The sequence below is a fragment of the Trichoderma asperellum genome, chromosome 2 (assembly GCF_020647865.1).
Source record: "Trichoderma asperellum chromosome 2, complete sequence".
Classification (NCBI taxonomy): Eukaryota; Fungi; Ascomycota; class Sordariomycetes; order Hypocreales; family Hypocreaceae; genus Trichoderma; species Trichoderma asperellum.
In genome coordinates, this window is record NC_089416.1 from 1,248,590 (window position 1) to 1,274,450 (window position 25,861).

At 49.0% G+C, this 25,861-nt stretch overlaps 7 protein-coding genes across 8 annotated transcripts; 2 read left to right on the plus strand and 5 right to left on the minus strand.

The window, feature by feature from the left end:
• Positions 1-313: 313 nt before the first annotated feature.
• On the minus strand, positions 314-2,941 carry ATM1 (Iron-sulfur clusters transporter atm1, mitochondrial). The gene is made up of 2 exons (XM_024901750.2): positions 564-2,941; positions 314-511 (listed from the first exon to the last, which is right to left on the minus strand). Exons 1-2 carry the CDS (start codon positions 2,656-2,658, stop codon positions 426-428), a joined length of 2,181 nt encoding a protein of 726 aa, XP_024763846.2. The 5' UTR covers positions 2,659-2,941; the 3' UTR covers positions 314-425.
• Positions 2,942-3,260: 319 nt separating this feature from the next.
• On the minus strand, positions 3,261-5,704 carry TrAFT101_002730 (uncharacterized protein). The gene is made up of 2 exons (XM_024899326.2): positions 3,630-5,704; positions 3,261-3,562 (listed from the first exon to the last, which is right to left on the minus strand). The coding sequence occupies exons 1-2, from the start codon at positions 5,143-5,145 to the stop codon at positions 3,336-3,338; spliced, it is 1,743 nt and encodes a 580-aa protein (XP_024763847.2). The 5' UTR covers positions 5,146-5,704; the 3' UTR covers positions 3,261-3,335.
• A 469-nt stretch (positions 5,705-6,173) lies between these two features.
• TrAFT101_002731 (uncharacterized protein) lies at positions 6,174-8,345 on the minus strand (the record flags this gene model as incomplete). The annotated part of the gene is made up of 7 exons (XM_024902342.2): positions 6,174-7,181; positions 7,254-7,380; positions 7,448-7,730; positions 7,840-7,870; positions 7,927-7,955; positions 8,033-8,164; positions 8,297-8,345. 7 exons carry the CDS (start codon positions 8,343-8,345, stop codon positions 6,174-6,176), a joined length of 1,659 nt encoding a protein of 552 aa, XP_024763848.2.
• Positions 8,346-8,662: 317 nt separating this feature from the next.
• On the minus strand, positions 8,663-12,139 carry TrAFT101_002732 (uncharacterized protein). Its single transcript, XM_066126681.1, has 2 exons — positions 10,570-12,139; positions 8,663-10,476 (listed from the first exon to the last, which is right to left on the minus strand). Exons 1-2 carry the CDS (start codon positions 12,064-12,066, stop codon positions 9,073-9,075), a joined length of 2,901 nt encoding a protein of 966 aa, XP_065982785.1. The 5' UTR covers positions 12,067-12,139; the 3' UTR covers positions 8,663-9,072.
• Positions 12,140-12,609: 470 nt separating this feature from the next.
• On the minus strand, positions 12,610-15,860 carry TrAFT101_002733 (uncharacterized protein). 2 transcript variants are annotated; one of them, XM_066126683.1, is made up of 3 exons: positions 14,945-15,860; positions 13,585-14,663; positions 12,610-13,505 (listed from the first exon to the last, which is right to left on the minus strand). In XM_066126683.1, the coding sequence occupies exons 1-3, from the start codon at positions 15,072-15,074 to the stop codon at positions 13,086-13,088; spliced, it is 1,629 nt and encodes a 542-aa protein (XP_065982786.1). In that variant the 5' UTR covers positions 15,075-15,860; the 3' UTR covers positions 12,610-13,085. The 2 variants fall into 2 exon arrangements, with proteins under 2 accessions (XP_065982786.1, XP_065982787.1); XM_066126682.1 differs by lacking the exon at positions 14,945-15,860 and having other exon boundaries at positions 12,825-13,505; positions 13,585-14,919.
• Positions 15,861-16,431: 571 nt separating this feature from the next.
• Positions 16,432-17,739, plus strand: TrAFT101_002734 (uncharacterized protein; the record flags this gene model as incomplete). Its single annotated transcript, XM_066126684.1, has 2 exons — positions 16,432-16,917; positions 16,981-17,739. 2 exons carry the CDS (start codon positions 16,432-16,434, stop codon positions 17,737-17,739), a joined length of 1,245 nt encoding a protein of 414 aa, XP_065982788.1.
• A 195-nt stretch (positions 17,740-17,934) lies between these two features.
• On the plus strand, positions 17,935-20,780 carry TrAFT101_002735 (uncharacterized protein; the record flags this gene model as incomplete). Its single annotated transcript, XM_066126685.1, has 2 exons — positions 17,935-18,812; positions 18,887-20,780. 2 exons carry the CDS (start codon positions 17,935-17,937, stop codon positions 20,778-20,780), a joined length of 2,772 nt encoding a protein of 923 aa, XP_065982789.1.
• Positions 20,781-25,861: the final 5,081 nt, after the last annotated feature.

The following is a 25,861-nucleotide window of genomic DNA, read 5'->3' on the forward strand; positions in this document are numbered from 1 at the left end:
AACCGCGTTTCCATATGTGACATACTAGATTTACAAAAGGCATTAGCTGGCATAGTAGCCAAGTTTGTAGAAAGAGGAGGATATAGATCAGGAAGGTTATACCATCGAAGACCCGCGAAATAGAGACGGAAAAGTATCCAACGAGACGTACGAGATGACAAAAGCAAGAAATCCGACCCTATTTCCTCCTTCGAGCTAGCAGCTGGGAACAAGACGCGACATACTTTGCAGCATAGCATCACTAAAGATACTTCGAATCGAAGCATGTAAGGAGAATGTAGAAAGACTTAAAAGGAGTTATAAACGCAAGTATGTCCATATGCAAAGTTGATTAAATACTCTATATATTTATGAGTACATGTTGGCATGTAAGTCGTCCTGCCATGCTCCTTTTTTCTGTTGTTTCCATTACCAAAAGCCGATATCTAATTCTTCTTCTTCTCAGAACCTTCCCCTGCCTCTGCCTCTCCGTCCTTCGCCTCACCATCCTCGCTGAACATGGTTTCTTGAGCTATAAAATTGATTAGCAAAAAAGTTCATCATGATGATTCAAGAAAACGTACCACTCCAAAGTTCAGCATAAACACCCGCGCGATCAATTAGCTCTCTGTGGGTGCCCATCTCTGCAACTTGTCCCTCTTTCAGCACAATGATCAAGTCTGAGTCAAAGATCGTTCGCAGCCTATGAGCCACAAATACGCTCGTGCGTCCCTTCTCGCGAAGTATCCCGTTGATATTCATCATCAAGGCCTGCTCAGTGTGCGTATCCAGCGCGCTAGTCGCCTCATCAAAGAAGAGTAAAGGAGGGTCCTTGAGGAGCAATCTGCTCATCGCCAGCCTCTGCTTCTCGCCTCCAGAGATCATCATACCTCGCTCGCCGACCTTGGTTTGGTATCCATCTGGGAATTTCTCAATGATGTCGTGAATGCGGGCTCGTTTTGCGGCCGCGACGACTTGGTCGTGAGATGCATCAATCATACCATAGCGGATGTTGTGCTCAACCGTATCGTTGAAGAGGGGGGTATCCTGAGGCACCACACCAATGGATCGACGCAGAGATTCGACAGTGACATCGCGAACGTCCTGATCATCAATGAGGATGCGGCCGGACTGGACATCATAGTATCTAAATAGCAGTCTCAACAGGGTGGATTTACCACAACCACTAGGGCCAACAATGGCAACTTTCTTTCCGGCGGGAATAGTAACCGTAAGATCCCTCAGAATTGGTCTCTCGGGGTGGTATCCAAAGTTGACATTTTCAAATTTGATCTCTCCCCCCTTCACTAAAGCTAGGGGTTTCGCTGTCGGCTTTTCCACAATGTTGACGTTCACTTTCTGCAAATTGAATAGTGTTTCCATGTCCAAGAGGGACTGTCGGAGTTCACGATATACGGAGCCAAGGAAATTCAAAGGAACAGAGAGCTGGAAGACAAGTTGGTTTACCATTACCAAGTCTCCAACAGTCAAAGATCCTGTGGCGACTCCATCAGCTGCGAAGTACATCATCGCGGTCAAAGCTGTAGAAAATATGACATTCTGTCCACTGTTGAGGAAAGCCAGAGAGGTGGCTACCTTGATGGAGCTCTTTTCGTATTCCCTCAAAGCTTTATCGTAGCGCGCAACCTCGAACTTCTCGTTGTTGAAGTACTTGACAGCTTCGTAGTTAATTAGCGAGTCTACGGCCACCGTTGACGCTCTATTGTCCGCAGCATTAGCCTGTCTTCGAAACTTTGTTCTCCAGGCCGTTGTCCAGATAGTAAAAGCCGTATATCCAACCATTGTCAATGCCGTTACAGCCGCAAACTTGAAGCCATACTGCCATGTGAGAATTCCGCAAACCATACTAATCTCCAGCGCCGTTGGAAGGATATGGAAGACCATACTAGTAAGAAGGAAGCTGATGCCCTTTGTACCGCGATCCATGGCTCGCGTCAAGCCTCCCGTCTGCTTAGACAAGTGGAAGCTCAGGTCAAGCCGTAACAGATGGTTGAACACGTTCCGAGCAACACCGCGAATGGCCTTTTGCGCAACAGAGGCAAATACGGCGTTTCGCAGTTCTTGGAAGAGGGTAGCGCCTATTCTGGTAGCTCCGTATGCGAGAATCATGGCGCCCGCTACAGTTGTAGCTGTACCGCCAACAGCAGCAACATCAATGTTTAACGAGTCCACAATGCTCTTGAAGTAGAACGGCACCTGCACATTCAGGACTTTTGCGCCGATCAGCAGGGCCACGGCAAGGCCTACGCGCACCTTGGTGCCAACTTCGCCCTTAGGCCACAGATATCGCGACATCTCCTTCATGATGGCCCAGTCAGCTTTGCGCTGCTCTGTATTGGACTTGTCTACAGTCGCAAGGGGATCGGTGGCGGCGGCATTGCTGGTCTTCTTCGCAGCGTCTTTCGCCGATGACGCAGCAGTAGCAGCAGTTACAGTCGTTCCAGAGGGAGACGCTTTCGGGCTCGTTGGTGCGGGTTTCAGTGATTCGGGAACTGGCGACGGCGTTCGTTCATAGCGGCACGCAGCCGAAGTCCGGAGGGGTCGTTGGAGAGCAGCAGCAATTGGCTTCTGCGGGAGCCATAGCGGGAGACTGTGCGCCTTCGCGACGCTGCACCGCGGACAGGCGAGCGACGCTCGAGGGAGAATTCGCGGGATCATTGTCGTAGGTTCCCATCAAGGGGGAAACATCCTCGTGCGCGAGCGCCAACCGTCGAGCTTGTAGATGTTGGAGGGAGCTTCTCGGCGCTTGGCGGGGTGGGCGCTGAGCACGTGTGCCGATGTTATAGCAGCGGCAGACGGCGATAATGGCCCAGAATGTCTCCGATAATGCTCCAGTAGCTGTTCGGTGGATTACAGTCGCACGAGCAACATTGCTGTGCAGTTTGAAAAGTAGGCCTGGCCCGACAAATTCCCGCGGAATTGTGGACGTCGTCGCGGCGGTTCGAGGCTCGGCTCCGGTTCGCGAGTCGGCGACGCTATGGTGTCATCGTTTACACCTGAGGCAGCACGGTCCACGCTTAGAGAGTCGACGTCTGGATTTATACGGATTTCTAGGTGGCAGCTGAGGAGAGCAAGCCTTGAACATGTCTAAAATCTAAGACAAGAGGCTTTACTGCCGTATTTTTGTCGCAGCGCCCAGAGCAGGCACATGCGTATACATGTACATGTAGTTTTGAAAATAGTGGCGCCCAGAGGCTAAGGGCAGAGCCAAAGAGCATGGGAGACGCGAATATTGCGCGAGCTTAGCAGCGCTCAAAGTTGGTCAATCTTATTATTTCAAAAGAAAAAGAAAAGGCATAAAACCGAGATTTGCTTAGATTGCCCGTCTATAGAATTCATCTATCTTCTTTCTCTTCACCCTCAGCTAGTTGCCCTCTCCTCTTAATCCACACCTTCAACGGCTTCTTCGGATGCCTGTTCGCAACAAGCTTCCTCGTCTGAGGTTCACCCCATGAACCTCCTCTGGGCGGCTGCATATCGTAAAATGTGATAATAGCAGCTGTATATAGTAACATCTCTCGGAGCGCAAATTGTCTTCCCTTGCACATCTTTAAGCCACCACCTATGCAAAACAGTTAGAAAACGACTTACTACACAAGAGTTAAAAAAGAAATCAAGTAAATACTTACCGTATGGTCTCAACGTCCCCATATCCGCCGTTAAAACCTTCTTCCCGCTCTCATCCACCGTTTCCCGAATATGTCTCTCGGCCTGCCACTCGGTTGGGTTTGAAAAGTACTGTGGGTCGAACTGATGAAGCTCTTGGGGGATATGTGCGTATGTGCCCTTCTTCAAGAGAAATGATTCTCCGCCCTTTCCTCTCTCTTCCAACACCGTGTCATGGTACATCAGCTTCATCGCCCATCCGCCGGAATACACCCTCAAGGTTTCGATGTAAGATGCTTTGAGAAGCGGGCACTTCGTTATTAGACCGTCGATATCGATGTCTTCCAGCACCGGCGGTACCCAGACTGCGGATCCAAATTCGTTCTCCGGCTGCACAGCATTGACATAAGGTGCAATCTCTTCTCGAACTTGCTCCAAAAGTACTGGATCCCTGTAAAGCTCAAAAAGCATCCACGGGATGAGAGCGTTAGAATTTGCAACCGAAGCCCATAGAAGCGCAAGATCAAAGGCCGCTCGGCCCTCAAGCGATACACCATGTTTTCTAAATAACTCGATCCTGCCTTTGACAAGCTTGCTGACGTTGTCCAGATTTTGCCACTTGGGATCGTTTTCTTCTCCGTTCAAGTGCCTATCCATAGCTTCTTCGAACTCGTACAACATCGCCAGAACACGTCTCCTAGCGAGCTTTCCACGCTGTAGCCGCGGCCAAGGAACCCAAGCAGGAATACCTGTAGCCAAAAGCACAAAAGATTCGTTATATACCCATATCAACTTCCATATCTCTGGAAAGTTCTCCACAAAGTCAGTACCGTATATGGCAGGAATCACCGTGATTGAAACAAAATTCCTTGTAAGCTCCATCAAGTCAACTTGGGTAATGGGTCCCTCTTTGGCGTTCTCCTCAATAATATCGACGTCTGCCAACTTCTCCCATTCCATTTGGTCCATGGGATTGGGGCTGAATGTGACCAGGTTAATGATGTTCTGCTTAACCTGTGATAAAGCCACACTGGTAACTTCGCTAAGCCCAGGCTCGGAGCTGAGATGTTTGTATTGAGCCAGCGCCTCTGGGAATATCTTGTTGTAGATGGCCTGGTCTTTCTTGCTCACACCAAATGTGGATTCAAGCAGTCGATTTGCTAGCATTTGCTCATCCTCAGCAGGCCGTTGCAGGTTTAACAGTGCAGCAGCAAGCGAGGGTTTGTATATAAAGTGATGCATCCTCCCGGCCATCTTCAAAGAAAAAATGCCTTCCGGGAATCGACTCCGCATGCCAGCCAGAAAGCTATCTTTGCCAAAAGCCATAGACAAGGCATGTCCAAGAAAGGGCAGCCAGTAACTCGGCGATGATGGGATCTTTTGGTTACCATTGGCTGCTGTTGTTGTAGGGCTTCCTGAAAGCGCTTTGGTTGTGAATAAGAGAACAAGGAAAGTCGCTATGACAGCAACAGCAATAGATTGGTGAGTCTCGTTGACCCTCGACATGAGGTCGCCATAAAGGGCTTCGACTGAAGCCATTTTGCAGGCTTATAAAAGGAAAATTATCAAAGCAAGTTTCCACCGCCAAGGTGTTCAGAGTATAAGTGATAAGAAGTTGTCGAAATTGAAGTTTGCTCTGAACATTGCGTCTCCAGCCTCGATATATAGACAGCCCCTTTGCCCAACAGTCATGCAACTTGAGGCGAAATGTGATCAAGCCTCCATAGAAACGTCGCAGTCCGAATCCCTTGCACGCTACCACTCAGTCACAATGCTAGTCATGCGTTTCGTGTAGTAGCGAATCTTGCAACGACGCCAGGATTTGTCGAGGGTCTCGGACCTACACTTTGGCGCAGCAAAGGCTTCGGTTGATGTTGCCAGCTAGTAGATTTTTTTAGGCGACGATACGAATTGGCCGCAGGGGTATCGGGAAGGCTGCCCCTCCCCCACTATTGATCAGCTCCCAGCCCGCAGCTATCGGCTTACAGGTATTTCTGTGCCCAACATCTCATCGGAGCCCTTTTTCAATCGCCTCCGAAGGCCATGACGCGGCCTAGTAAGTCAATAGGCGAGGCGGCAAAGTTGGCAATGCGGGTGCAGAGTTCGGGCTGCGAATAGTCATTTGATAGAGCCATGTCGCTCGAAACACAACAGGGGCAGACAGAACGGCACTTGGTCCTATGACCTCTGAGCCTCTACACCCTGGACCCCAGCAAGGTATAAGCATATAGGCAGCGATATGCCAAAAAGGCATAAACAATGAAGCTTGATTATATATTCCGGGTGATAGAAGCCGGGGGAGCTCAAGCGCAAGATGCGAATGCAGGAATAGGCACCGATTTCAATACTATGTACGCATATGTTGTTCAGCCATAAGCTCTCCACTTCACACAAGAGCACTTGCATAATAAAGCTGCAGCTGGGCACAGACAGTCGCAAAATATATTCCGACAAGTCCAAGAAGGTGCGTCAGAGCAAAATTTCAAATACAGTCACTCCGTTGTTCATGCAACTCATTCGTGTTCTCGTGTTTTTTTTTTTTTTTTTTTTTTTTTCAAATCTAGCGACTAATGCTGCTTGTTGAACAGGCCAAAATCAGCCACTTCTGAGGGCGCTTGAACTTCCCCCATCCTCCAGCTACTCTGCGCTCGCTTTCTTTCAGCCTCTTCATTGATCCTTATTATCTCCGCCCTCGCACCGTCCCAGCATTTCCTCCTTCCAGGAAACAGTCGCCAAAAAGCAGCCGTCGAAGGCCCATCCATGACCAACCTCCACAGCCCCCTTTCCCGCCACCAAAAGCGCCAGCCTTTCCAACCCCAGCCCAGATGCTCTGCCGCACCCATGCCTGCTGTTTTATCCGCCCATGTCAACCAATCGCCCGCAGGCACTGACGCAGGAAGAACCGGCCCTGTCTGCGCAGCCCTGCACAGCATCTTCTCGTGCCGATCCATCCAGCGTTGCATCTCTGGCGCTGGCGGCAACGAGGCTCTGCCTGACCAGACTTGAGCGATGCACATGCTGGCAATGTCAACGAGGCAAAATGCGCCGTGAAGGAGGAAGACGCAGCTCAGAAAAGCCAGAGAGTCTGGTGCTTTGAGAGAGAAGACGTTTTGGTATAGCCGCGGGCATGGCCTGTTCTTCGAGCCCGGGGCGTTTACCCAGCTGGGCGAGGGATTGGAGGCCGGGTCGAATTCTTTCTCCAAGAGGCTGAAATCATTGTTATATCCCGTACAGCAGATGACTGCATCAGCTTCGATAACCTCTCCAGAGGTCAGCTCCATCTTTCGTCCGCCAATAAACCGCCGGATGCCTACAATCGGCTTCACGGCCTTGGATCGAAAATTGGCAATAAGGGTATCAGAAAGCACCACGTTGGCCGTCTTAAGCGAACGAGTTGGGTCAAGCCCCCAAGATGGATCGAGTTCTCCAAACGCGTCTCTCGAGATGCTATGAACGGCTTCGTCGAATAGCCTCTCGGATTGTTTTGGAAACAGAGCACTGACGAGACCCCCCAGGTAGAGGGACCTGTATGAGATACTGTCTGCAACCGACACACCATTGACGAGACTAGGCATCTTTGAGAATCTGTCAGCGCGCCTGTGTGGACGATAGTCAAGATGGAGTCATGGGAAAGAGATTTCTCATACAATGACAGCGCCACCGTTATGTGACAATGAAATATGCGAGGCATGGCCGATAAGCGCGTCGACAATGTCACCTCCACTGTTCCCAAGCCCAACTACAATCACCTTTTGCCCATCAAATGCTTCTGGTCTAGGTTTTGTCAGTTCACATAGACAAATTAAGGAGGGGTTTTTTTTTCCAAGAACAGTGAGCTCACTTCTTGAAACTCTTTGAATGAATGAGTCGGCCAGTAAAGAGATCAGCTCCTTCAAACTCAGGTATTACAGGTTTAATATGAGGACCGGTGGCCACAACAACTTTATCAAACCATTCGCTAGGCCGTCCTTCGAAATCTAATCTCCATCTGCCTTCACCTTCATCCTCCCGAGATACCGATCTAACGGTAGTGGAAAGGCGAAAATGGGGTCTGAGGTTAAAATGGCTCGCATAGGCTTCCAGATAATCCTCTACCCGTTTAGCAGCACAGTGTATTGGGGTACCTTTTGAGTAATACGAAGGTGTCAGCTTCAGCTTCTCTTCAATACCAATAGTGTAAAATGTGAAGAGCAGGAAACGGGGTAGGATCAGCTATAAAGTCGTCTATCATACCAGCTGGAAAAGGAAAATCGGTAAATGTCCCCTGTTATTGTTCAGCAAGAGTGCTATAAACAAAAAGTAATGCTAATCGGCACTGACGCGATCTATTGAAATATTGGTCGCAGTTGCTAAAACAAAAACTGGCTGTCAGTAAGTAGTTCCAATACACTCAAAGACCTTGAGAATAAAATACCCTTTTACTTACATTCCAAAACGCTCAAGGTATTCTCATCTTCATTAAAGTGCCACAAGCCGCCGATATAACTACTACGTTCAAATCCCACCACATCGAAACCTTCTTCGAGCAAGTTCTTGACCGCCACGATCCCCCCAGCACCTATCCATCCATATCAATTAGTTATTTCTGGTTTTATCTTACATACTTAACATGTCATATGATTCAAAGATACATAAAAATGGTTGTCCGCTAATCGCGCTGGGGACAAACTGTGAAAACCACAAGACTTACCTAGGCCGATTACCGCGACTTTATGCCGCGGTGGTTTCATGACTGTCATCTTTGGCGCGGTATGCTTATGAAGAAAGAATTTGGATATAGGAAATAAGGGGGAAATCAAAAGGAAGAATGGCATTTTATTCCAAGATCCGAATAGTTCTTAATCCAGCAACTGGGTCGCCAACTGAGGGGCTGTCTTAATATTGTCTGCTAACATACCGAAGGTCCACCAACACACTGTGCCGACACACTACGAATCAGCGAGCACTTGAGCACTTATGTACAATATGTAATGAATTAATTCAATCCATCGGTTAGTTTCATCTAAGAGTTTCTCTACGTAGTCATGAGAAATAACGCTTTATTCGGCATTCTCGGGCACAGACACAGAAGGAAGTACATCGAACCAACACCTTCCAAGATTTTTTTTCGGTTAGAGTCTCGGTAATTGTAACAGCGAGCTAGCAATTTAACTCCATTTGAACAATACTGTTTCCAAGAGTTTATTCATATTGTCATTTACACTAAGCAGCCTACGCCAAGTCTGATTAGGAGCTGGCAGACGATCTATCTTTTCTTCTTCGACAGCGAATGAAAAGAAAATCAAACCAGGGCGTTTCCATATTTCCATGCAAGTCAACTCGGCCATTGATAGCAGCCGTAAAACAATAGTCCGTAAAGCCTAAAATAGCAGATACTCAATTGCAAACCATTCCAAAACCTCCCAAATCCATAGATTTTCTTCTTTCTTTTTCAAACAATTATTAGTGGGTTATACACGGTACGCATTAGGCCAGAATCCGGGCAGGTAGATCTTCCATATCATCCATAATGCTGTCTGAATAAGGCTCTTCTTGAGAAGCAGCGACGCCGTTCTCTTCGTGTGTGGTGTTAACAGACTTGAATTTGCTTGGTGTCTTCGATTTACGAAGTTGTGCTTCATCAAGATTAGACTCCTCGCCTTCATCAACCGTATTAGGCGGCAGAATCGGCTCGCTGTCCTCAATGGGGTCCTGACTAAGAGACACCTTCTTTGATTTCTTCGCCCGTGGCTTCTTCTGTGTAGCCTTCTTCTGTTTTGGGGTGGCACTCGGTGGGGAGAGCGGCGGCTCTCCCATCAACGCAGGATCAATAGTAATCTCAAGCTTGTCATCTTGGTTCTGCTGTCCGTTGTCGCGGTGCTCGTCCTCAGCGCCAGAGTCTTCGACAAACTCTGCACTCTTCACCACAGCAGTCGGCTTGCCACGAGAACGAGTGTATCCAAGCAACTCCTTTTCTCGCTCATCGTCATCGTAGCCACTGCCAGTTACTTCAGGAAGGCTGCCTGTTCGGTTATACTCGTTGATAATGTACTGAGCGACGTCCAGTACCGATATTGCTTCCCAATCTGGAACAGTCTGCTTCAGGCGATCCCATAGCAGTATTTGGGTGCCACGGCTCCATTGATTGCGAAACTTTTTATCGAGGAGCTTTGCCCAGGGAATTTGGTCGTCCGATAAAACGGAGGCTCCCTGGATGGCCAAAACCAAACGATATTGATCTTCTTCGCGCATGCTCATCATCTGTTGCCGAGCCTGGTCAAGCTGAGAAGAGATATCTTCATCTGAAATCACTACTTCAGGCTTGACATGGCTTTGTTTCTTTGCCTCGGGATTCTTCCTCTCCTTCTTTTTCCCGGATATGCGATTCTGCATGGATTTCCACTTTGTAATGCATTGCAGGCGACTTCGTGTCCGCTCCATCTTCTCGCTAATATTTTGCCAGTCGATTAATTCCTCGTAGGATTTGCGCAGTAGAGCAGTTTGGGGGGAATCCCTTCGTAGCTCGTCAATGACCTCCATTGCTTCCTTGACATACTCAGTGAGGCGTGCTTCTTCATCTTCGTTCCATACGTCTCTGCGCTGGTTCGAACCGCAAACAATGTAGTTGCGATACCGGTCTCTGACATCTTCGGGATGGCGGTTAATGATGGCAGCGATCTTAGACCAGGCAGTTCCGTTCACATTGATAAGAGCAGAGAGCTCTGCATCCTGTTCTGGCGTCCATTTTCCTCGTGCTACAAAATTATGGAATTTTTTACGAGCGACATTGATAACTTTTTGTCTCTTACGATCAGGACATGCCTCAAAGAGACGATACCAAAGGCGCGCATGGTCACTACCAGCAGTTGTGCCCCCCGGAGCCTGTATCATCTAGATTTCAATTGGAGTAAGCAGCGCATTCTAATCAAGGCAGAGGAAGGAAAGCATTTGAACAAAATAGACATGATAGAATGGTAGCTTTACCTCATTGATTTGAACTTGTGTCAGTCCATACTCGTTTCGGAAGGCTTCAATAGCCCGGTTAATGCCATCAAATTCAGCATCCGTAAATCGCCCTTGTGTATAGCCTTCCAGATTGGTTGCCCTCCTGGCAGGTTTCTCAGATTCCGCGTTTTCAAAATCGTCCTCTGAAGTCTGTTCCGTTGGTTGTCGCGGTTTCTGTGTAGCCCTCTTAGCTCGTGCTCTTGGCTTTGGAGTATTGGCAGAGGGAGACGGCAGTTCTTCAAGGATTCGGCGACTCTTCTTGGCAGGGGTCTCGGTTGATTCTAGAGCTTGTGCAGGCAAGGTGGGCTTCGGCTTCTTCGTTCTCGCAGATCGCCTTCGCGGTGTTGCGTCTGGTTGTTCCTCTGCTTCGGCAGAATCTTGAGAAGCAGGCTCTATCTTGTTCGCGGCAGTAGCATTTCCACTTTGACTGTTGACGTGTTCTCTCCATGCTTCTCGCGCAAGGTCTTCAACGTCACGGTCATCTCTATGGTTTTCGGTCGTCACCTCTTGGCTCCTTGAAGCTTCTTCAGGCGCAGGTTCTTGCGCGGAAGTATCAATTGCCATGGGGGCCATGGGAGCAACTTGGGCTCTAGGTACACTATTTTCTCTTGAGCGAGCTTCTTCTCCCGTCTGGCTCCGTCGACGAGCAAGAGCAATGCTAGGCGACATCTGACCATCCTCGGCGGCAACACCCAGGAGTTGGCTGGAAGCATTCTTATCTGAGTATAAAAAGCTAGTGGCAGCATCTCTGGTATCCGGATTTTCAGTCTCGTCTTGTGTCTGCTGAATCGTATTTGTGTCGCCATCCTCAAGACCTTTTCTTTTCTTATGTCGCTTGCCGTCCGCAGATTCAGTTGTCTTTCTCTTCTTTTTCTTTTGCGTTGATGGAATCGGTGTCAAATCCAATGCATCCATATCTGTGGTTGCATCCTCGACAGTATCAGGCCCCGGTATGGACTCCTCAGAGGCAAGAGTAGCGCGCGGTACATCGAGGTCCGCTTCAGCTGGTTTATCGCCAGCAATTTCGTCAGTTTGTAGTGGGGACTTCTTCTTCTTCTTCTTTTTAGTTTTATCGCGTTTCGTACTTTCGCTAGGCGTAGGAAACACAGGCTCTTCGGTTTTCAAAGATTGAGGCTCTTGCGATAAGAAAGGAAGCTGAGACGCGTTACTGTCAAACATTTCCAGGTCGCCAAAATCAACATCGACGCCAGTATCATCGCCTTCGTGTTCGTAATCGTCGACGTCTCCCATCTCCTCGATGGGCTCGTTATCGATCTCAGCCATTGCGGCAGAGCGCGTGTGGCTTTCCGCCTCTTGGTCGTTATCCTGGGCGGATGGAGACTCCTCGCGTCTTGCTTCGTTAAGCTGCGGCGATGATGTGATTTGCGAGGGAGTCGACTCGGGAGCGCTCGAGCCCATGAAATACCGCAATCTTGAAGCCAATTGGAAATCGGGCCATCTGGCGTTGGCAGGCATCAGTCCAGTAGTGGATGGGGGGGAGAAGACGAAGCTTCGCCGTGCTATTCTTTATCGACTGGGCTGGCTCAGAAAAATATTATGGGACCTGGATTCTCGAGGGATAGGTACTAGGTACTTAGCTCAGCCACGATATTTGTGCGTTGTCGGTGAGGTAGCCTAGCATTAGGTACCTGTGAATATGCAGGGAGTTCTAGAGTGAAAGGGGTACTAATTGATAATCCGCGCTTGACCTGCGCAAATTTGTGGGGTGATAATAAATCCAGTGGGTCATACCGTAAACCTACCCTAGAATTACAATTACCCTGGACTTACCCTAAATCCTCTGGGCCGTCAATACGCGCTATTACAAGAGCACAAGAGCGAGCCGACGGTTTTGAAGGATGTGCAAGTCCAGTAATTGTAATTACATATCATGTGGAATTTTATTACTGAATTAGTAGTAGTATGGACCCTTCGTATTCTTATCATGGCATTCGCAAGATATGTACGTTTCTCAGCCAGTCAACCTCCACCAACATCTCGCGTTTGCTTTCCATATTCCGCAGCTAATGGCCAAGTTGTGTAAAAACTATTCACACTCTATGCCTATCCATCGTTTCATGCTTTGAATGGAATTCGAAATATTAAGAAAGTTTTACAAGACCACTATCTACAAATGCTTTGAATCCCATGTTCAATGTTCTGATAGTACACAATTAATACATAAATGTCAAATATAGTACAATGAAACTGAAAATCGACAAAGGAAAATATTTCTGCACAGTTCTTCAGCTTTGATCATACCATAAAGGTACGATCAACAACATCTGTTTCGTCTCAAAACTCAAGGAAATCTGTTTGCCGTTGTATGGCTGTCTAGCAAGGAGGAGCAAACTCTATTGCGTATCATCCTACTCCACCATCGCCCCTATAGTTTTCCGCGATATCGTCGAAATACTTGTCCCATTAGCTTGCTCTTATTCGGATCGGCTGTCTTTATACTCTATCCATGAGTTTATAATTGCTGCGTCGCTTGATTAATCATCTTTTTCTTCTGGCTGCTTTAGTCGGACCGTGATGCCCTTGCGGCTCGTCTCAATATCGTATTCACCACCAAGGACCAGATCCTTGGCAACCAGCTCTCTAGTACGACCCAAGCTCTCAATATCAGAAATCCTCTGAATTGTATCTTCGAGATGCTTTCGGAACCGAGGTTCACTGCAGATTTCCTTGAATGCGAGATGCATCGGAACGCTACTCGCACGAACGTCCGCCTGGCTAGTAACAGTAAAAAGATTCAAGCTATCGAGATCTCGGATGAAATCCGCTCGAGTCATGAGCTCTTGTGCTATGTGAAAAGGAAAAGTTGGCAGTAAGTGACCCACAACCGGATCATACGTATTATCCATCTCTGCCTCTTTATCGACCAGAGCTAGAGCGAGAACCATGGCGGCGGCCTAGTAGTAGTTGCAAATCGTTAGCTCAAGATAGATATGTCAAGTTGAGTTTGAATGTAACAGGAACAGTTAAACTTACGGCCCATTTCTGTTGATCCATCACATCATCATCCATCTCTGAGCCGAGGATCCAGCATTGGTTAAGGAACCATTTCTTTTCAGTCTCTTTAATTTTTTCGCATGTGTTGAGCATATCTTTGCTCTTTGCCACGCGATTTAGGAAGCTCAAGCGGCCTCCAATCCGATCATACACATCCTCGAGCTCTTGGTGGCTTGGAATTTCTTTGAAGTATCGCATACGATATTTTCTCAGGGCATTGATGGCTTGTGACTTGGGCAGATCGGTAACGGCAAGAACATCCATGCGCGTGGCCAGAAGCTTCAACCGCTCGTACACCCAGTAGTCATCAGTATTGAATATCATGGTGACCAGATTCGCCGCGGCCCACTGCTCAGCGCGTTGCTGGAAAAGCTCGATCAGGTCTCTGCCTTCCTCATTGTTCCGCAGGAGATGCAGCTGGTTTACAATGAGGACGAGAGGCTTCCCCCTTTTGTTCCGGAGCTTCATAGCCACCTTTTCCATCTTGTTCAAGGCGCGTTCAATATCAAGAAGAGCAGTGGTCTCTCGCGGACCTCTCTCGCTGAAGTATCCTCCAATATAGTCTTCATGAAACTCGTAATCAAGTGCTTTGCCTAGACGGATTCTGACGATTTCAGTATCGGCATGAGCTTCGAACATGGCCACGCCATCTCCGTCAGTCTTTCGCATGGCTTCGATGAGCATGCTACTTTTGCCTGTCCCTTTCTCCCCCATAAAAAGATAGTAATGGCCAGACTCTCTGCCATCAATGATTGCGTCAACATACTCCTGTTCTGGGCGCTGAACCCAATGCTCTTCCTCGACTATTTTCCGAGGCACTTCTTTGGCAGTTGTAGCCAAGTCAAGGACGGGGTCACCCGGCTCAAAGGCGCGAGTCAATTTTTTCAAGACAATCATCTTGTAGCTCTTGTGGTAAATGTAACCGGCAGCAGCAAATCCGATGGCGAGGACGAAGATGGAAGCAAAAGTAGTGGCAGCACTTTCGCCCATCTTCTTGAGCAGGGACTCCTCCTTGGTCGCATCTTGACGAATAGTGCGGGAAGATCCCGGAACGCTCTCTTCTAGCGATAGCAATGTCAGTTGACTGATTGATATTTTAGCAATTGATATTTTGAGCTATGAAAACACCACGGCACTGGCCCAGAGACTACGCAAAATGCCATGAGCTGCTCCAGCCCAACACGTGTTGTTCCAACACTAGGCCACTAGTCGCCAGCCCCTGGTTCAGGTTCTGCCATTGAGCACAGCAAAGGCGTGAATAGCGTGTGCACCCTTAGGCGAAGATCTAATTCTTACACGCGAATAGGTACATGTTAGGGAAGCAATACAAGTAACGTACCGGCTTGTCGTCGAGATGCCTGGGTAGAAAACCGGGGCCTGCACAATACTTGTCGCGCACTGCTGCGCCCCAGCCTGCTGGGAATAGACTGGGGAATGTGCTGAATCAAGCGGCCGCTCTGGCGTATCATTGTGTCTCTATGATGTCTCCAAGAGGCGAGTCCAGCTAGTCGTTGGCGGTTGGATGTATGAAATTAAAAGACTACGCACGAGTCTTGGGATTAGGGGACTCCTAGGAAGTGCACTCCGTAGCTCCCTAGCAGGTCTTGGCAATCTTGATATTGACGCCGTGCGTCTCTCTTCACTATCTTGCTGCTACTGGATGGCCCCTGGCGTCCCTGGCATTATAAAGGGGTTTCAGCGCCCATCACTCGCTGGAAATGCTGGCTTTAGACCCGGCGGCCTCCTGGTGTGGACGTAATTGGTGGGTGGCTCCAGTCTAAGCTTTGTGGCGCGTTGCATTTTACGCATCCCCTGCTGGCCATTGACATTCATCGCATGGCAGGGGGTCCATCCTGGCGGGATTACATGCATCAGCAAGCGGATATTTGAATCCCCAGTTGCCCTTTTGGCACTACGGAGCACCTCTATAAGTGCCTGAGAGCAATAGGTATAGCATATGCACCCTCTGACGTATGCACATTTTCATACGCCGCCACTTTTTCGAGATGCTCTCTCAGAGCACGAATACACGTGTACACGTAAACTGGCTGGAATGCCCCCATCCCCTAGCGCGTATATTCTCCTAAATCCACGTAGCCGCGTCCACAACTTAGGTCCAAGCTTTTGGTAAACAAAACAGCAAAAGAGAAAAAGAGGGGCATGAGCTTGGCACCCACACGTGATAGATCTGCTCTGTGCGGCGTGTGTGGCACTTGCCTGGGGGGAAAGATGGAGCCGATCTCGAGTTCTTGGATCTAGATCAGACATCTGGGGCTTTGGCATTGATCCGTTAGCGACGATAGACACGGGCAGAAATTGTTGCCAGGACTGCATGAAGGAGGCAATCACGTCTGGCAGCCATGGAGGTTTCAATAAATCAAAATACTATAGTCGTCTCTTGTGGCGATGGGGGTGAAACGTCGAGTTGTTGCGGTTGTTGATATCTCCTCTGTCCGTCCTCCAGCGTCTTATACTCCCGGGGCCCAAGACCAAAAGTGAGAGTCATCTGAACAGTCCACCACCAGACGCGTCTGCAGTGCACACGCATGGCTGCGCAATTTCTCCTCACAAGTGTCTGCACGTTCTTGGCGGAGCGACTTACTTCTTCTCAGCAGCCTTGACCTCCTGGCACTGTCCTCTCTGCCTTAATCACCCAAAGTCACAGGGCCAAAATTTCAATCTCGTTCGCCTTCTTTCCTGCATCTCAAATAACATCTCGTCTCAATAACTTCCTCCTCTTTTCGTACTAATTCTCTGTTGGCCACATACTTTTAATCTATTCCCCTGATAATCAAAACCTAATACTATCTCGCTCTGCTGGTCACGATGCCACTCACGCCCCAGGAGTACCTGGAGTGGTGGCTGACCAGCAGCCTTGATCCCCTCAAGGAACTCACAGACAAGGAAACGCTAGAGTGCACTCCCCAGCAAGTAGGCTTTGAGCAAACTATTCAGCGAAGACTGCGTGCTTTTGACAATGATGTCGATCTTCGAGAGGCTCTACGGCTGCACGTGAAGCGGCTTTCGTTTCGCAAAGTTTCTGATCTCTCGGTCAACCCGAGAAACAAACTGAGAGAGCTCACGCTGACCGTCTTCAAGAAGCCTGAAGATGGTGGTCTAGACCCAAAGGGAGTCATGCAAGCACTTTCCGAGCTCAACATTGTAGAGCTTCGACGACGTCGACTTGTTGCTGAGACGCCCTTAACTTTCAAACCAAATCACCCTGCCTTTGGATCAGCCGCGATGATTCAAGAGCTGAACAAGAAGGCCACGGAAAAGTTTGGTCAATTTCACATGGGATTCAGAGCATCCGTAAGTCGCGCCCCAAAAGCAACGCGTCTGTTCCTCATTTGCTAAGTAGCTCTCTCTTTTTAGATGGTTCTCGAAGAGTTGAAACAGCAGAGAGCCACTAGAAAGCCTTCTGTGGAAATAATGGCGGTTGTGAACGCCCTCTTTCCAGCTCACGATCTTTTGAAAAATTCAGAAGACGTTAGCCTTGTTCCGTACACGGAAGCCTTCCTCTTTTGTGTTCGATTTACGATTCTCTGTCATCTTCTTGGGGAGAACCCATCAAGCGAGAAACAGCAAGCCTTGATTCAAGAGAAGCTGTTTATCTGGTGCAGCCTGCCAAAATACCAGCAGGCGTACAAGGCATTCACTCAGTACATTGAGGAGTTCAAAACGATTGAGACGCTTTGTTTCAATGTACTACAGCTGGCACAAAATCGGTCTGCTCGCCGAAGATCGGGATCTAGCAGGTCGTCGTTTACTCCAAATTCTTTGGTCATGGTCAAATCCATCCTTAAGGGATCTCCTCAAAGTCCTCGCGAGGTAGAAGATCCAGCTGAATCCAGGAGATCTGTCTCTCCAGAATTCGTGGCATCGGCTCCTCCCGTTCCCAATCCATTACTCAAGGGACTTCCAGGTCGAGAAGTGTCCCCTTCCAAAACTGACGGAGCAGCTTTTGCTTTTGATGACCTATCTGCGCCAAAGTTGCGAGTTGAACACACTTCCACCTTGTCGAAGACTATATTTGATCAGCATCCCCTTGCCAAAGACTTGAACCTCGATTCGCGAGAGAAGGCTCAGCTCGGACTTCTCCTCCCCAAGCAGAAAAACCGTCGCAAGTTTTAGTATGAGGCTGACGGTGAAACTGTTGTCAAGGGAGAAAAGGTTGGCGTAAAGTTCCTTGATCCTGGAAAGAAGCTGAAGAGGAAGAAGAAGAAGACACCTCTGTCAGCAAAGAAGACGGCGAAAAAGGTTTTAAGAAAGGCTGCCAAAAAGGACGATATTCCACCTGTACCTCCTACGCCTGATATCCCGGAGTCGATGAAGTCGACAATTACAAGGAGTGGCCTCAAACTCCTTCAGCGGATGCGCTCGCAGCCAGAAATTCAATCTCGGGGATCAAATGGCTCAAAATTTCCACAGATTGCAGCAGTTTTTGCTAACAACAAAGCCAAGTCAACTACTAAATTGGTTAAGCAGCCTGCTCGTTCCGCATCCTCCCAAGATCAAGCCCGTGATATCTTCTATCATCGGACTTCATCCTTGCCCGAAACAAACATTCGAAGCAGCCAGTACAGCTTATCCAGCCAGCCTAATCTTCGTACTCAATCAATAGAAATTACAGCCACCTTGGGGAAACCAGAAAGTGTTACTACACAGGGAGAGAGCTCGTCTCCGTTGCCCAAGCCAGACGTGAAATATGGCATTTGCGAGCCACGGCTTTCAACTATGGAATACACAAGACTCTATCTTGTAGAAGAAGCCAATGCCAAGAAAGAGAAGCGCCTTTGCGAGCTGCCTCCTCCTAAGAAGGTCTGGCTTTGGGGTCCGCGCTGGGAAGAGTTCCTCGTATTGCCAAAGATTCCATCCACTATTAGGCGTCGATTTTCTCTCGATTTAGACGACGAAAAGAAAAAGTCTATGGCTTTTGAACCTCTTGAAAGAGATTATGACTCAGACGCTGACTCTGTTGAGACGGTCAAGGGAACGGGATCAGTGTCTGCCAAACCTCCCCGACTGTCGTTGAATCTTGAAACCATGGCAGCAACGCTTTCTTCTTTGATGAATTTGGCGTCTCTGGGATTAGATAAAGCAGCAGAAGCTCCAAGTAAAGCTCAGTCTGCTGAAGTGGCCGAAGCCGTCAATCAAGAAAGCCCGATCCTAGGCTCCTTGGCATTGGCTGATGTGAAACAAAACTGGTAAGCTAGCTCAATAAATCGAGTCTTGGTTTTGATATTGTGAACGATAAGTCATATACTGATTCGAAAAATAGCGTCTTGCCAGCAAGCAAGGATGACGTGACCCTGCCGCCGCCGCTAAGTGTTTCCTCTACGTCTACCAACGAAGACGACGACGACTTATACTCAGATGACCGTCATCTATGGCCTTCACCAATGAGCCAGCGAAGCATCCGGCTTGTTTCATCTTCACCAGTAGCTGGAGAGGCCACAGAAATTGTTCGCGATGATAGCCAAAGCATCGAGAATACCACACCTCAGCTTAGCGATGATGCCTTCGAGACTTCATCCATCTATTCGAATGATAGCGCCAAGACTGCTGTCTTTATTGGTAGTGATAGCAAGGGGACTGATAGTACCCCTCGAACTCCAGTGACAGCTCGCCTCCGTGAGCCACTGGTAACGCCAGAAGAAGCATCCCCAACACGGCCTGGGCTTCCTTTTAGCTACAGTTGTGCTTCGCTCAACTCTTTGTCGTCTGACCGTTCTCCACTGACTCATTTTCCCATTTCAGCGGAACAAAGGTCGAGAGCAACGACGGAAGATATGGTGCAGGGTATTATTACCCAATCAGGGGGTCGGCTTCGTTATGAAGAAACCCGCCAAGTCCAGGTGGTGGAAAGCAAACATGACGCCAAGATCAAGGCATCGTCTGCCGATATTTGGCATGCTGACGACTATATGGAACCAGACCTCCAGCCAGCCCCTCTGAATTTGTCCAAGAAGCCGTCTGTTGCAGGACCGAGAAAAGCTGAATCTGAAATGCTTACGGGGTCCATGTTAAGCAACAATATTCTTGACCCCATTCAACCTTTCATATACACGCCTAAGTCCGGCAGATTCGCAAAATATGCCACTGACGATTATTATGAACAGCCGACGAAGCCCTACGAATCAGGCTTTGTTCCTCTCCCCGGATCTCTTCTTTATGAAGCCGATAAAAATACAGATATCATTAGGATCCCGCGAAATGTATCGCACAGCTCCGAGTCCAAAAGCTCTATTTCGGCTGTTATAACCCCATCTAATCTTAGTCCTGCGAGAGAATCCGTCCAGTCGAAAAGAACTACCTACGAGCCAAGAACTTCACGCTCAATGAATGAAATGCATGGCACACCTAGTGCTGCATCAACATATGAGACTCTGAGCGAATTAGACGAGTTCTTCGGGGTCGGGCCTTATGAGAAGGCATTCCTGGAAAAATATCCAGAGGCAGCTAAGCCGTTTGTTCTTCCCCCAAAATTGGTAGAGTCTCCAGTGTCACCAGTCTTTACGGGTTCTACCTACGCCACACCAATGCTTCGTCGACGAGACCTGAGCATACAGCAGCATCGGGCTCTTCCGTTGAATACAGTCCAACGCGTGCTAGAGAGAAAACCAAGGACTTCTGAGAACGTTAGCAGCTTTGCGTTACACAGAGCTCAAGGCAATAAAGCCACAATCCTGCCAAGTCTCGAGGGAAGAAGCCGTGTGGACGCCACGAATACCCATGGGCATGAAGTCGGCATCGGCCAGGACCAAGAGTACGAGGATAGCATATCAGGAGAAGTTCCGCCGCAGCATACTTTGCTTGATGACGGCCGTCGCTTTTCCCTCCAGCGGTATGACATCAGTACTCGCCGCCCGTCATCCCAGACTCGACCCAGCACCTTCCTTGAACCCCCTTCGCCAGTTTCGCCCTGTGAGAATGTTGTTACTGCTGCTGAGGGCAGAAAGATTACTAATGTCCCGGCCTCAACGCTTGGAAACCTCTTCCGAAGGCGCAATCGGAACCGTAATGTAAGACAACCGCAAGCCCTGCAGACTCAACAAGTCCCTGCCCCTATAGCCACACCAGCCAGCTCGCTATCTTCCCCTACACCGGCTCGCACGGCCAAGGCAGCAGCATCAACCATGACTAGAAAGAACCGCCCATCCTGGAAGGATTGAAAGGTGTGCATGCGCGGCATAGGGGCAAGCTCCGGCGGATCTTTGAACGGGAGGCGATATGCACGGAACAAATAACAGAAAATCTTTTTTTTCTCTTCTTCTTGTTTTCATTTGGAATGCAACGTGGCAGCAGTGATCGGCGCAAAAAGATTCCTAGGCTCGGTGGGGGATTTATGGGGGCTTGAGAGGGAGGGAGAGAGAAGAGAAATGATAGCTAATGATGCTCTGTTGGGATAACGACGAAATTAATTTGCTTGGGACATATTGTCTGCTGTTTGTTTGAGTACTTGATCAAGGAAGGGAAAACCTACGGAACGTCAACGCTTGGGAGCTGCCACGGGGAATAATGGAATCACTGAATCAAATTTGCGCGCAAACTCAGTCAGATAGGTATAATAGTAAGAACCGTTGCTGTTCACATTGATGGTTTGTGAGGCCATGGTGAGAGTGGTGGCATTAATTCGCAAGCCCTGCTGGTGTGCTCTTACAGGAAAAAATTCAAACGTCAACGCCGACTGACACCGCCTGGGGAGTCTCGCTCTGCAACACCACGCCCGCGAAGTTTCAAAGTATGTATGTTGGTTCAAAGATTTCCATGTTCGCCACCGAGCTCGTACGATATCTTGACTCGCTAATCCTTGTTCATCTGCAATCTAACTATCAGGGTCCTCCTCTTCGGCACAAAGCCAAGAGGCAAAATACGACAAAAAAGGGAATTGCTATCAACTACGGGGCCTTTTCAGCGACTCGAGCCGATGATTAGAGCAGCAGTATAAAAGACCCCTCCAAGCTTATTCGCTAAGCCCTCGTCCCGGAACCCTAGTCGAAGACAAGCGCGGGAACTTGCTCTAACAGGCATCCCGGGCCATCCACACCTCAAGCGAGAAGGCGTGGGACGAGAACAGGGGACGTAGAGCAATGGGAGGGGGGAAAAGTAATGAGAGAAAAGAGGAATAAAAAGGAACCTGGGGGGGCTTCGCTTCGCTGCGGAAGCATCTCGGTCGCGGTGATAGTCACCCAGCAGAGGACGGGTAAAGATGAAGATCAGGGAATGTGACTAATGCCTGAACACGGCACTGCTACTGCGGAGTCTGTTACAAAGAACTACTTTGCACAGACCTCGAATTGTGTGTATGGAGGTGCACATGGCTATTACCTGTTGGCTGCTCTATGTTGTCCGGATCAGATAGCAGGCCATTAAGCCGTGAGTGAGTGAGCATGTGTGGGTGTGTGTGTGTATGTTGGTGTTTCAGAACATCGTATATATCGTCCGCCCGTACGGAAAGCGGGGGAACAGAAGAAGGAAGAAAGAAGGCGAATAGGGTTCTTTTACAATTGCGGATAATGATCGTGATCTGCTTGAGGGTAGGATTTCAACCCCTCTTCTTCCTTTTTACTCTTCTACGATATGCGTCCATATGCGATGCCTACCTGCGTCCTGCACGAGGACCACGAGGCACAAGAGCCGGGTCCCGGAGACACACGGAAGATGCGAGACTTGAGACACACGGCTTTGATAGCGGCCCAATATGCGCGGGAAGAAGACAAAACGCGGGAGGGAGGGGGCTCCACGGACCTTTGTGTAACATCAAACCCCAGCCGCACACGATGGGGCTGGACGAGAGACGCAGAGAAAGAGAGGCGAGCAGCATAACCACCACCGCGCTACGGCATGCATGGAATCATGGGCAAAGCTGACCAGCAGCAAGCAAGCAAGCAAGCAAGCAATGCTAGTGGTAGCATGAGCATGAGAGGCACGCACAGAATCCGATCTGATACATGATGAGGCAGCAACGAGGTGGTCTGCTGGCTTCGGAATTGGAGGGGGTCAGCCTGCCAACAGAAGCTCGGCCAGCGAGCCATCACCGTTGCCCGAAGCCGAAGATGCATCATGGCCAGCCAGCAGCAAATGGAATGGTGAGCCTCTCTGGGTTCCCAGTCTATACCATACATAAACTCCGTATTTGCTTCACACTCCCCCCCACTTTCCTACAGGCAGGCGGAGGCACAATCTCACAGGCACACACTACTACCTCTTTTTTTTTTCCCCTCTTGTCTTCAAATCAAAGACGCAGGGTGCGTAGTCTACATGGGCTGTGAGTCGAGTGACCCCACGCCTGTGCTCCATATCTAACTTTGTTTCTCTGTTTAGAAGAAAAGGGCAAAAAGTCTGGGGAACAGCAAATCTATGTGGTAATTCTCCGAGGGGCCATCGATTCGTTCACCCGTAAACGTAAAAGAATCCAAATCGAAACCGTTTTGTGATTCATTGAAATACCAGATATACGTAATGGAAGGCGCCGTGCCGTGCCGTTTTTCCCACCGCCCAGCCACAGCGAATTCGAGTACTTTGTTGGCTCTGCATAGGTATTACGGTTTGCCTGCTGCCCTTGGGATCAGCCTCACAAACACCCATCAGGGATCATCCGCTAAGCAGGAGACTAGGGCACCGACAGCTGATGGCCTAACCAGATGAGTAGGCAATATCCATTAAAAAGGCGGCTGGGAAAAAAAGGAAGGAAAAAAAAAAAGGACCCCCAAAATCCTCAGCCAGCCCCGGCTGGAAAAAGAAGGTTGTGTAGACCGAGTTCGAAAATAGACTGATAGTCTCACCCGTCCATCTACAGTATAAGCCCGCGCGGCTGAAAAGGCAAGACAAATTTCATTACAAACAGCACGCTCGATTTGCCCTGACCGTCTCGGCAAGGAGCACCCGATCTTTCCCCTCCTTTGGCCCCCAAGCCAGAAGCATTGACAGCTTCCATAGCTGAAACAAGCACTATCGAGTTTCCCGGGAACAATATACGGTACAGTAGTGCTGGTTACACAGCATCCGCCGGCCAGGCAGTCTGTACCTGCCACCGTCTGTAAGCTGTAAGATACAACGAATATGCGCCGCACATGAGAATTAATGGAGCCTGTGCGCCCACAAAAGCTCAGCTTCGGCTCCCAGGGTGCCGGTCGTGGTGCAGTATCCATATAGTACAAGCAAAAAAAGAAAGGAAATCCCCAAATATCCACGGCAAGATGGCGCCGTCGGTCTGCAGCCGCTGACACGGACACGGACGTCATAAGCAGAGCCCACTTTGTGTCATCTGGCGAGCGGGAATAGAAAGGAAAAAGACGGTTCGAATATCTCCGCTGTTTCCTTCTTTTCTTTATTCCACGCCTCTTTATTTTGGTGGGAAAGCGGCCATTAGTGCTGTTGGTGGAGAGTGGGCTGATGACTGGAACAACGATGACCAAATATGTCTTGGGACCCTACTTACTGCACATGTACCTTCTATGTAAGGGAAATGCGCATGTGCGTTTGATTTTCCTAAGAATTACCTCATAGGTGCAGACTTGTGCTTAACTCTTACAGTAAAAGAAGACGGGAAGCATTCAACCAACGAAAAGCCCTGAATTCGCCCGCCCTAACAACTGGGCTTCATGTACTTATACTGTAGTTTAGCGTCTTGACCGTCGGCGTCTAGCACCCCGAGAGCACAAACCGTTCGTTCACTGGCTTCGGTATTTCCTCACCGCATTTCTTATTCTTCCCTCTACACCACTACACCTTGTTTTGAGTGATTGGCTCACCACTCACCACCATGAAAAAAACGAAAACAAAAGGCGTGTCCCGACGGTAGCCTAGTTTCGCTCCTACGTATCATGCGAGATGGATGGTCTTTGGGGGATCAGTAAAACCAGGGCTAACAATGCTGCCCATCTATGCTAGGCAGGGATGGCGTCTCCTCTCCGTTAGATGTGACGACATGTTGCGCTGCCCATCCATTCGCTTATTCGGCTTCTTGAGATGTGATCAAGTGGGCGGTTTGCTTGGCATTGGGATGAGACAGGGAAAAGGGAAAAAAAATCTTACAGGCGCTGGATCACGGCACGGCATGCTTCGTATAATGGTCTGCTATTGACGTTATACCTCACAGTTTAGCGTCGCTCTACGGACTTCACCGCAGTGTCATTTTGTTCTTCTTAATATTTTGAGAAAAGAGAGGGGCGGCAGAGTCATACGATGAAGCAGCATCATTGACTGTAGAGAAAGACAAAGAGGCTAAATCCGCAGAGACGGTGTGTTAGTCGGAGGATAAGTTCCTAGGGGGATCAAATGGCTGTGCCTCGCAATTAATCACATATTATCTACCCCATGGATTCGGGCTATTTACAGCCCGTTCGTCGAACCTACATGTAAGTAGGGCGTCAAGGCACGTAGTAGTAGTGTATATACAAGCATGTCTCAGAATTCAAACAATAGCTTCGTTTGCTTGCTCAGCTGTGCGAAAACATGGCTGCTGACATGAGCTGCGGCCGATCGACGCCCTGCCAGTGTTCGAGCAGCAGACGAATAGCATCCACATGCATTTGTCTCAATGTGAGCAGCAACTGATAGATGATAGAGGTGCGTGAAGACTGCATCAGGCACCTCTCCAGTACTCGTTGCTTCCCTACTCCAACACTAGAGACACCAGCAGACGCATCGTGAAAATAGATTAGTGCTGCTACCTACCACCGAGCAACGACTTTAGCCTGCTGCATTGTATTGGCTGGGAGTCTAAGCGCCGGCCTAACTGTGTGCTCTTCTGAGCTATGGCCGCCACGCCGCAAATTCCCTCCATCTCGGTTTTCTTGCCACCGTCTGTGTACTGTACTGACATGGGCTGGGCGGTGCGGCGCGAGAGCGGTCCGCATAGTCTCTGGCCACCGTTCAAACCCAAATCATGTGCCTGCCACTCAATTGCCCAAAGGAGATGGCATTGGGCTCTGGTGACTAGCAAGGCTCGCAATTGACTTTATGTCGAAACAAGCGTCCCCCCAAATCTGCCGGTACCCACGATGGATTAGATCAGACGCGAAGAAAGAAAACAAGAGCTGCGACAGAGATCCCCCCACCATTGATCATATGCATACACGTAGTAGGTATACGTATGGAGAACGGAGCCGCCGCCTACTTACCTAACTCATTAGTAGCTGGCAACTGGGAAAGCAGCTTAAGTCGATCGATCACAGAAGCGTACCGACTACTGTATGCCCCCCATTCTTCTGCTACCGTACGCTCGATGCTAGTACATTTTACTATTAGC

Coding starts and splice junctions, on each gene's coding strand:
- TrAFT101_002730 (XM_024899326.2), bottom strand. CDS start 5,145: ATGGCTTCAGTCGAAGCCCTTTATGGCGACCTCATGTCGAGGGTCAAC. Junction 3,563..3,629: donor GGGGACGTTGAGACCATACG/GTAAGTATTTAC, acceptor TGTTTTGCATAG/GTGGTGGCTTAAAGATGTGC.
- TrAFT101_002732 (XM_066126681.1), bottom strand. CDS start 12,066: ATGCCTGCCAACGCCAGATGGCCCGATTTCCAATTGGCTTCAAGATTG. Junction 10,477..10,569: donor CACAAGTTCAAATCAATGAG/GTAAAGCTACCA, acceptor ATTGAAATCTAG/ATGATACAGGCTCCGGGGGG.
- TrAFT101_002733 (XM_066126683.1), bottom strand. CDS start 15,074: ATGATACGCCAGAGCGGCCGCTTGATTCAGCACATTCCCCAGTCTATT. Junction 14,664..14,944: donor GGCATCTCGACGACAAGCCG/GTACGTTACTTG, acceptor TATCGCTAGAAG/AGAGCGTTCCGGGATCTTCC. Junction 13,506..13,584: donor TGGATCAACAGAAATGGGCC/GTAAGTTTAACT, acceptor AACTACTACTAG/GCCGCCGCCATGGTTCTCGC.
- ATM1 (XM_024901750.2), bottom strand. CDS start 2,658: ATGATCCCGCGAATTCTCCCTCGAGCGTCGCTCGCCTGTCCGCGGTGC. Junction 512..563: donor TTATGCTGAACTTTGGAGTG/GTACGTTTTCTT, acceptor TCAATTTTATAG/CTCAAGAAACCATGTTCAGC.